The sequence below is a fragment of the Rhincodon typus genome, chromosome 5, assembly GCF_021869965.1.
Source record: "Rhincodon typus isolate 14 chromosome 5, sRhiTyp1.1, whole genome shotgun sequence".
Classification (NCBI taxonomy): domain Eukaryota; kingdom Metazoa; phylum Chordata; class Chondrichthyes; order Orectolobiformes; family Rhincodontidae; genus Rhincodon; species Rhincodon typus.
In genome coordinates, this window is record NC_063336.1 from 35538613 (window position 1) to 35549737 (window position 11125).

General features: G+C 39.5%; 1 protein-coding gene across 4 annotated transcripts in view; it reads left to right on the forward strand.

Moving 5' to 3' along the window:
- Positions 1-6469, forward strand: part of ankrd6b (ankyrin repeat domain 6b) — an 87656-nt gene extending 81187 nt beyond the window's left edge. For 3 of the 4 annotated variants that reach the window (XM_020532047.2, XM_048596955.1, XM_048596953.1), the window contains one exon: positions 877-6469. In XM_020532047.2, coding sequence (XP_020387636.2) covers positions 877-1445 — 569 coding nt within the window. In that variant the 3' untranslated portion in view covers positions 1446-6469. The remainder of the gene's footprint in view (positions 1-876) is intronic. The other variant, XM_048596954.1, reaches the window with a different exon arrangement.
- The last annotated feature ends 4656 nt before the right edge of the window (positions 6470-11125 follow it).

Sequence of the window (11125 nt, forward strand, 5' to 3'; positions counted from 1 at the left end):
AGTTGTCATCTAAAATCACAGGAACACAATAATTTACATAATTGGAGATTGTGCCCACCAGCATGTAGAATATTGGAGCAATGCTGTGTAGTCATGGCCTAATTGAAGATATGGGTCTCTTAATTGCTCCCACTCTGGGAAACTCTGAATCAAGTGATTCATGCTTCTGAATGAGTCATAGAGCAGCATGTGTATCTGCTTCTTTCAGGTATATTTACTGCTACCCATTTAAGAACTATTTCTGTCAGAATTTTAATGGGGACTCACAACCACATCCCACTTCTGTCCCATATTTTCCCTGCAATCTAACATCTGGAAGGAGGCACTGCAGCCAGGAAAAGGATTTCCTTTGTCAGTGGCTATTTTCAAAAAGGTTAAAAAAATTACAGAAACAGCTTCTACCCCAGATTTTTCCCTCTCTTCTGTCATATGCCTGACTCGACCCTACAAAGCACCAGGAATCCTTAATGATTCCATGTAATTGTGTTTCACATTAAAACTATCAAACTCATCCGTACTGGTTTTAAAGAGATAAGGAAGGACACACTGAGCTTTTATGAAAAGGAAATACATTTTGTTTAGTGCAAGGGTCACATTTCCTCTCTGTTGCAGGGTGGCACTGTAATTACTTGTTCATTTAGGACTACTCTCAGTTTAGAGAAACATGTCGAGAAGATTATCCTAGGAAATGTCTCTCAAACGAGGAACGAAAACATGTACTTGTTACCTCCATATGTTCATTACGTTGTGTAGAACAGTAACAATCACTTTCTTTAGGAGTGGCAATACATCCACAAGTGATGCCTTTTTCAGATTAGTAAAATATACTTTTTGAAGGAACATGCTTGTCTTTTGTAATATTTAATGTTTTTGCAGGAACTGCACAGTCGGCACTGACTGCTTCTAAATCCGCCTTAACCACTGCCCAAGCAATTTCTCTTCCAGCTGTTCGACCAAAGGAAAGGGCTGTTTATTCTGCTCCCCCTTCTAAAACACCCCACGACTTGACACCTGTGGAGCAGCCGTTGCCAAAATCTAGTCATGTTAAGTTTCAGACATCTAGTGAAACTTCAGCTGTGAAAATGGACCAACCGTTGAGAGTTCATCCACTTCGGGGATACAATCAAAACAAAAGCACCCAGACTAAAAAATCTCTCAGTGTAAGACATAGGCAACAACAGAGCAGCACGTTGCTTTCTGCTGCACAGTGCATGGAGCAACCTCACACATTGGTCAAGGAGAGCATACCTGTGCTTGAAATCACTCAATATTTTTTTGAGGCAGTTTCCACACAGATGGAAAAGTGGTATGAGAGGAAGATTGAGGAAGCAAAATGTCAAGCTGATCAGAAGGCCCATCAGGATAAAGTCGCTTTGCTGGAGCAGATTAAAAGCTTAGAAGAAGAATTACAGAAACTTAGGACTAAAATGCAGAAAGATAGCTAGCAGATGCCAGTCAAAGACACTCTTTCCTATCAAGTTAAATATTACCTGTGGCAACTGACACCTCAATATTCTTAGCTGGAGAGTAGCACATAAGAATTAACATAAGTGTATGTGGGCTTCCACTGTACAGGAGACTTGTATTTTAAAAATTGCATAATGTTGTTTTGCATTTGTTGGTCTCTTGAGTTACAAATTCAACCTCTTACCACCCTATTTCAGGGCCTACCCGTAACATTAAAAAATATTTTATGCCTTATGTTCATCAAAACTAAGCACGAAATAAATTCACTGATAGACCCTCATGCTTCTGTATTGTACAAGTTAGTAAATTATTACTCATGAAAAGTGTTGCAAGCAAATATATTCTAATTACATTCCTGTTATATTGTACCATGGCAGATTAAATGTTGCACATTGTGTACGTCAGTACTAATGCTATTCACAGGTTTAATATGGGCTCAGAGAATTAACAAAAAAATGAATATGATAAATATTATAATCTGAAAATGAAGCAAATTACATTTTAAGTTTTTTTTTGCATTTGAATACCCATTGTATCAGAAGTTGTTTAAAATTTATTGACTAAAATGCACAGGGTAAACACTGACTTATGGTTACTGCTGTTAGATTCTGGCAAATCCACCACACACAGTGATACATAGAATATGATGAGGTGGATTTGAAGTGGATGTAATCATGGATATAAGTGACCAGAGATTTCTGTGGAGATTTTTGCTTCACGTGACTACGTGCTGGCGAATCAAACAAGTTGAGAATTAACCAGGAAGAGTATTTTTCATTCCAAAAATTCCATTGTGTGATGGGTGTTAGGGGATGGTGGTTGAGATTTGATAACGTTACATCTTTGCTGTTTTACAGCCTTTACAATGTATCCGGTCCCAGTTGTCCATAGGTTAATGTATAACAGACTAGGCAGCAGTCAAAGTGGATTTGAAGATTTAACAGTAAAAGAAAGTTAAAGCAACTCTTTAAAGTGTGCCCTATATACAGATTTGGACTATTCCATACTTTTTTCCTTTGGCTCAATTAATTTCAAAGTCTTTCTGCTATAAATTCTGAACAGTGTAACTTTTTAAAATTTAATCTATCATGGGATGTGGATATTGCTAGAAGACCAGTATTTGTTTCCCATCCCTCATTACCCTCGAACTAAGTGGCTTGCTTGGCCGTTTCAGACCAGTTAAGAGTCAATCACAATTATGTATTTTTAGCCGGATCAGAAAGCAACAGCAAATTTCCTTCTCTGAAGGATATTAATTGTCTGGGAGAGAGGGGATTTGTCAAGGTGGGATGCAGAATGGTGGCGCAGTAAACTAAGTCCAGAGACCCAGATAAAGTTTTGGGGACCCTCTGGGTTCGAATCCTCCCCATAGCAGATGTTGAAATTTCAAATCAATTAAAAACCTGAAATTAAGAGTCTAATGATGACCATGAAACCATCGTTGATTGTCAGAAAAGCCTATCTGGTACACTAATGTTCTTTAGGCAAACAACTGCCATCCTTACTTGGTCTGGTCTACATTTGACTTCAGACCTATAGAAATGTGGTTGACTCATCAGTTAGGAATGGGCAGTAAATGCTGGCCTAGCCAGTGATGCTAACATCCCATGAATGAATTAAAAAATGATATTGACAGAACCCAATGACAGTTTCATGGACACCTTTTAGAATTAGAATCCCTACATTGTGGGAACAAGACATTCAGCCCAACAAGTCCACACCAACCCTCAGAAGAGCATCCAAACCGTGACCTAGTCCCCCTACCCCATCCCTGTAACCCCGCATCTAACTTGAAGCCAAAAACAAACACAACATCTGGTGTTGTTTTGTACATTTTTGCTAGTTATTTCCTAATATCTGGCCTTAGGAACTGTGGGTTTGCCAGGATGGAGAACATTGTCAACCATTGTCCATGCTAAATTACCCAGTGTTCAGGCCAATCCACCTATCTTGCACGTCTTTGGACTGTGGGAGGAAACCCACGCAGACATGGGAATAATGTGCAAACTGCACACAGATTGTCACCCAAGGGTGGAACTGATCCCAGGTCCCTGGCGCTGTGAGGCAGCAGTGCTAACCACTGAGCCACCATGCCGCCCTGAGATTAGATTCAGATTTTGTTAAATGGAATTAAATTCCACTAGCTACCATGATGAGATTTGAACCCATGTCCTCAAAGGATTATCTTGAGTCTCTGGATTACTGCTTTGGTGGTGTTACCACTTCAGTACTGTCTCCCACTCCTGGCAAGGTGGATGATGAATTTCCAAATTGGATTCCTATCATATTTTTGTTTTCTAAAGGGGAAAGGAAGGATATCAAGCCATTGGGATAGTATCAGAGGAAGTTTATGGACATTGTTTCTGTTGCAATTGGAGAGACACTGGTAATAGTGTAAGCAATTTTTTTGCACAATATCAATAATAAACACTTTTAATGAAGTGCATTTTAAAATGTGTTAGTTTTCCCACATTATTGCTCATGGTCTTTGGATTAGGGAATGGTACACAAGTTGAGCAAGTCAGAATCTGTCACTCACAACATCGAGATGTAGGACACTCAGGTTAGGTCTTGATGTGAGTGGAGCCATAGCATTTCGAGGAAGAGGGAGGGATCAGAAACAAGCCCAGGGTGAATTCAATGCTGAAGGAGCCTGCAGAGCTTTTATGGCAGCCAAAAATTTAGTGCATAAATGAAACTTTATAAAAGTTACAACTACTTGATAACAGTAAAGAAAAAATGTGCAGGATCATGAGCATATTTGTTGCCTTACCAGCATTCTGAAAACCTTAAGTACTAACTATTCTTGCCAGATGTCCATATTTCACCATTTCTCCATTTAACAAGTGCAAGGAGCCCTCTTGTGACACAGTGGTGATGCCCCTATCTTTGGAACAGGAGACCCAGGTTAAAGTCCCACTTGCTCCAGAGGTGTGTAATAACATCGCTGAATGAGTTGATTAGAAAAATAAGTTTGACAATTGCAGGTATGTACTTTCCTAAATTTGTAGCCCTAATTATTATCAAGTTATTATATTTGTTGCCACAACTTCTACAAAACTTAATAAATCTGCCAGCAGTGGTTGATCACCAAAATGGCAGCCAAAGCAACAAATGGGACTAAAATAACTACAGAAGTTGCAAATATTTTGATGATATGGGGGTGCCTGATACTAACCATCAAAATGATAACAACTTCTTCATTAACCAGGAGATATTAGATATTTTGCTTTCTTTATTTAGTTTACAAATGATAAAATGTGCAAGAATGGTGGTTAACTCTTGTTATTGGATCTGTAAAATTTACATCCTCAAGGTGAAAATAATTGTAGTTTAGATATAATGAGCTATTGGTACATTTGGGATTAGAAGAACTTAATGTTGCAAAGGATTTAAATTTTATAAGTAACCAGCAGCTTCGTTAGAAGTTCACTACTGACCTCCCAACAGCTACAAAATGCTGTTTAGAAAATGAATTTCATGAATGTAGTAAATGTATGTCACAGTATTGATTTTGAAAGGTCTTGTTCATTTCGGACAGAAATAATTTTGATCATGATGTGTGAGATGTACTTTGGACAGCAAGACTTCATTGTAAAACTGTATCTTTTCTTTATGCCAATTTAGTATTGTGATTTCTATGTAATGCACAACATCATGGTTGAAATAATGACATGGATACTTGTATGTATGAGACATCAATAATATTTAAAGATTATTCAGCAGAATAAACAATCATCATCAGCCTTGTTGTGCAAATTCTCTGGGATTTAAGCTTTGGGCCGAGGTCACAATTTCTCATGCTTAATCTCAGCACAAGGGCTGTCAAATTGGAAGTTAATGCTTCCCCCATTTGAAACAATCATTAAACACACTGCCTTGCAAGTAGAGAACCCAATCCTGGTTGAAAGGCTCCAATTGAAATCTGTCATCAACCCTGTTGAGTCTGATCCTCATATGTTCTGGGTAATTACTGGACTAAAAACTTGAACTCATCCCACAAACAGGTAGGACACTGGTTTAGTTCCATTTCTGTGAAGCCAGAAGAAGCTGAAATAATTCAAACATTATAAGTAATAATCCAAATGACTGCCAGTTTGGACTCCCCTTACCATACCTCCCCCTTTCCCACCTAGAGTCATAAACATTGTAATAGACCCTTCAGTCTGACTTGTTCATGCCAACCAGATATCCTAAACTGAACTAGTCTGATTTGCCTGTTTTTGGCCCATATCCCTCTAAACCTTTCCTATTCATGTACATGTCCAAATGTCTTTTAAATGTTATAATTGCACCCCCTTCTAACACTTGCTGTGGCAGCTCATTGCATACTTGCAACACCCTCTGTGTGAAAAGCTTGCCTGTCAGGTCCCTTTAAATCTTTCCCCTCTCACCTTAAACCTATGCCCTCTAGTTTTGGACTCCCTATCCTTGGAACAAGACCTCGGCTGTTCACCTTATCCATGCTCCTCATGAATTTATAAACCTCTATAAAGTCACCCCTCAGCCTCTGACACTCCTGCAAAAAAAGCTCCAGCCTATCCAGTCTCTCCTTATAACTCAAACTACCTCAGATCTGTGTACCAGCTTTGCATAAGAGCCAAACAAAATACCTAATGTTTTCATTGGTGAGATGCATCTGATGCCCATCTGCTGTCTGTTTCATACAAATGTTTGCTCCAGAAACCAATGTTTCCTGAAGTTATCCCCATATCTTTCAACCTGTATTACGAGTGATAAGATAGTTATTTGGATCTACAACAGTCCAAACATCCCACTCATATCAATAGAGTAATTTATTCCTCATCAATGTCAAGTAAACAGATGTTGGTTGCAACTTGCAGATACAATATTGTGACAAGCGTTTAATTATGTTGATATTTTAAACAGGTCAGAAAAGCTGATTGAGCCACTGAACTGTAGTACAGTGTTTGCATCATATCTATTATTTGCTTGTAGGTTGGTGAAACTTATAATAAATTTCTTATGTTATTTCTGTATACCCAATGAGAAAAAAATGCTCCCAATTTCTTCTTTCAAAACAGTATTTTCTTAAAACTACTAACATAGCCAGGTTGTTTTTTGCATTAAATCGATTTAAGTCTATATGGCATGCTCCCTGAAGCAACCTATGTCATGACCTTGTGTATACTTAATATATTATTAAAAATGTAGTTTGTTTTTGTTTTAAAGAAGCCCTATGAATTCCAGATTGTACAAAATACAAAAATTGATTGTGGAGAATTTTTTTTTATTTTTGCTGTGAATTTGGATGTAGAGAGAGTAGCAAATAAATCAACATTTGTTTAAAGTTCTCATTTCAATGTTACATTGACTTGAGGATAGATTACTACAACAATTTGCATTTATATAAACAACACCCGTGGTTCTCTAGCATCTGTAACATGGCAAAACATCCAAAGCTAGCACTTCTATTCCCCTGCCAGTCAGTTTTTATCTCAACAACATTGACAAAAATGCCCTCGGGTGACTTGGTCATTATGGTCATCGATGCTAACAGCGCAGAATGAAGCCATTCAGCCTAACATGTCCATACCAGTCAAGAAAGATCTGGCAACACTAATTCCACTTACCAGCACTTGGCACGTAGAAGCCAATGGCAATACAAGTGACTATCTAAAAATGTTAGGAGTTTCTGATTTAGCCTCTCTTTCAGGCAGAGAGTTCCAGATTCCCACCACCCTCTCAGTGAAAAAAAATTTCCTCAAATCTCCTCTTAGCCTCTACATCTCCTCTTGGCCTCTACCACTTACCTTAAATCTATATCTCCTGCTAATTGACTCCTCCACTAATGGAGAAAGTGCTATCCTGTACAACCTATCTATGTCCCTCATCATTTTAAACACATCCATCGGGTCCCTTCCCTCAACCTTTTCTGCTCCAAGGAAAACAATGCCAAAACACAGGCAGCATCCTGGTGAGGTTCCTCTGCATCCTCTCTTGTGCAGTCACATCCTTCCTATAATGCAGTGACCAGAACTGCATGCGGTACTCCAGTTGTTGCCCACGCTGTATTGTATACAGTTCTAGCATTACCTCCTTGCTATTGTCTTCTATGCCTTGGCCAATGAAGGCAAGTATTCCATATGCCTTCTCAGCCAGCTTACCTATCTGCCCTGCTATCTTCAGGGATCTATGGATAAGAACACCAAGTTTTCCCTGATCTTCAGTACTTTTTAGGTACCTACCATTCAATGTAATCTGTTGTCTTTTTAGTCCTCCCAAGTGCATCACCTCACATAGTTTGGATTGAATTCCATTTGGCGTTGTTCTGCCCACCTGACCAGTCCGTTAATATCCTCCTGCAGTTTACAGCTATCCTCCTCACCATTTACCATCCTACCAATTTTCATGTTATCCATGAACTTCTTGATCAGACATTTAAGACCAAATAATTAATGTGCACCACAAACAGCAAGGCCCCAGCAACGAGCCCAGCAAAACCTTATGGAAACAGGCTTGCAGTTAGAAATGCCCCTGGACTACACACCTCTGCTTCCTGCCACTAAGTCAATTTTGGATCCAATATGTGACTTTGCCTTGAAATTCACAGGTTCTTACTTTCGTGATCAGTCTGCCATAAGGGACCCTAACAAAAGCTTTACTAAAATCCATGTACACCACATTACGTGCATTACCCTCTGACCTTTCTGGTTACCTCCTCAAAAGATTTGGTCAAACTTGTCAAAAATAAGTCTCTTCACAAGTCTATGCTCAATATCACTGATTAATACATCTCTTTCCAAGTGCAGATACATGCTGCCTTTCACAATTCTTTCTAATACCTTCCCCACCATTCAGGTCAGACGGATTGGCCTTTAATTTTCTGATCTAACCCTATTTTTCTTTTTTAATAAGGGGACAATGTTAGCAGATGCCTAGCCCTTTGGTATCTCACCTGTGACCAGACCAGATTTGAAAATTACTACCAAGGGCCCTGTGATATCTCTTTTGCCTTCTTCAACCGGATATCATGTATCTTATCTGTGCCTGCCAATGATTTTTAAGGCTTTTATTCATTCACAGGATGTGGACATCGTTGCCTAGATCAGCATTTAATCTCCATCCCTAATTGTCCAAAGGACACTTAAGAGTCAACCACATTGCTGTCGGCCTGGAGTCACATGAAAACCAGACCGGGTAAGGCTGGCAATTTCCTTCCCTGAAGGACGTTAATGAACCAGCTGGGGTTTCCTGACAGTCAGCAACGGTTTCATAGTTATCATTAGATTCTTAATTCCAGATTTTGCTTTTTTCTTTTGAATCTTTTAACTTATTTTGTTTGTTTAGTGTTTTTTGTATTTTGTTGAATGCTTATGTTAATACTTCTCTCTCTGTCTCCAAGTTTATTTCATCTGATATTTCACCGGCCACCACCCTGATGTCTGTACCTGAGTTGTCCTTTTCCATTTTGAAGACCAATACGTTATTAATTGAAACGGTGCCCACATGTTCTGGGTCCACATACAGATTATCTCTATGGTACATCCCTAATGGACTCTACTCATTCTCTTGCTCTTTATTTTACTCAATCCATTCAGATGTTATGATACATCTCTGCAGAGGGTGGGACTTCAACCCAACCTCTGAGTATACACAGGATATTCTGAAGTAGGGAGATAAGCATTTGATGGTTGTGTTCCATATTAGTATTAACAACATAGGCAGAAAGAATGATGAGGTCCTGCAAATGGAATTTAGAAGTTAGTAGGAAGTTGAAAAGCAGAACCTTTAGGGTTGTAATCCCAGGATTACTCCTGTGCCATATGCTAGTGTGGCCAGAAATAGAAAATAATACAGTTGATTGTATGGCTAAAGAGCTGGTATAGGAAGGAGGGATTCAGATAATCTGAATTGTTGGTATATCTTCCAGGGCTGGTGAGACCTGGACAAGAAAGAGGGATTGCACCTAAACTGAAGGGGCACCAATATCTTTGCAGGGAGGTTTGCTGGTGCACTCAGGAGGGTTTAAATGAGTGTGGGAACCAGAACAATAAGTCTGCATGTGGAGTGTTTGAAGAGCGGGGCTAAATCAGATAAGTCTAATAGGAACAACTGGCAGGACCAGGTTAATGAACACTGTGGGACTGTCAATGTGAAGTTCTAATGCAAGGAGTATAACAGATAATGCAGATGAGCTTAGAGCCTGGATTAGTACATGGGACTATGATGTGGTAGACATTACAGAAACCTGATTGCAAGAAGGGCAGGACTGGCAGATCTGGAGTTTAGATATTTCAGCAGCGATAGAGAGGAATGTAAAAAGGATGTGAGAATTGCATTACTGATTAAGGAGAATGTCACAGCTGTATTTAAAGAGGACATCTTGGAAGAATTGTCCAGAGAGGCAATATGCGCAGAGCTCCACAATAGGACAGGTGCAATCATTATGATGGGGCTATAGTGTAGGCCTCCCAATAGCCAGGGGATTTAGAGGAGCAGATATGTAAGCAGATTATGGAAATATGTAAAAACAAAACAACAGGGCTGCTGTAATGTTTGATTTACATTTCCCAATATTCACTGGGTCTTCCTTAGTGCCAATGGGGCAGAATTTGTTTGGTGCTTCAAGAAGGTTTGTTGAAACAATATGTGGGTTGTCCAACTGAGGTGGGGTCATATTAGACCTTGTATTGGGGAATCAGCCTGGCCAGGTGATCGAAGTTTCAGTGGGAATTTTGGAAATGGTGATCATAATTCTGTAAGTTTTAAGATTGTTATGGAAAAGGGCAAGACTAGACCTTGGGTAAAAGTGCTAAACTGGGAGGTGGCTAATTACATGTATGAGGCAGGAACTGGAAAAACTGGATTTAGGGCAGCTATTTGAAGATAAATCCACATTTGACATGTGGGAATCGTTTAAAAACCAGTTAACTAAAGTTCAGGACCAGCACATTCCTGTGAGGATGAAAGATAAGGATGGCAAGATTCAGGAACCTTGGATGATGAGAGATGTTGTAAGTTTAGTCAAATGATTAAAAAAAAAGCATATGTAAAGTTTAGGAAACAAATCAAACAAGGCCCTTGAGGAACATAAAGGAAGCAGAAAAGAACTTAAACAAGAAATTAAGAGGGCTAGAGGATCCATGAAATGTCATTGGCCAGTAGGATTAAGGAGAATCCCAAGGCATTTTATACATATATTGGGAGCAAGAGGATAACTAAGGAAAGGATAGGTCCACTCAAGAAGAATGGAGAAATATTGAGTGCAGCTAGAGCAAGTGGATGATGGTAAGTTTAGAGAAGGGTTGTTGATACTCTAAGGCATGTCGATATTAGGGAGGTGGTGTTCGGCATCTTGCAAACTATTAAGGTAGATAATTCCCCAGGCCCTGATGGAATCTATACTACTAGGATACTAAAGAAGGCAAGGGAGGAGATTGCTGCGCTTGACAGAGACATTATGTCCTCTTTAGCCACAGGCGAGGTCCCAGAAGACTGGAGAATAGCCAATGTTTCTCCTTTGTTCAAGACAAAACCAGGGATAATCGAAGATACAAGACAACAAGGTGCAGAGCTGGATGAACACAGCAGGCCAAGCAGCATCATAGGAGCAAAAAGGCTGATGTTTCGGGCCTAGACCCTTCACCCTGCTTGGCCTGCTGTGTTCATCCAGCTCTGCACCTTGTTGTCTCGG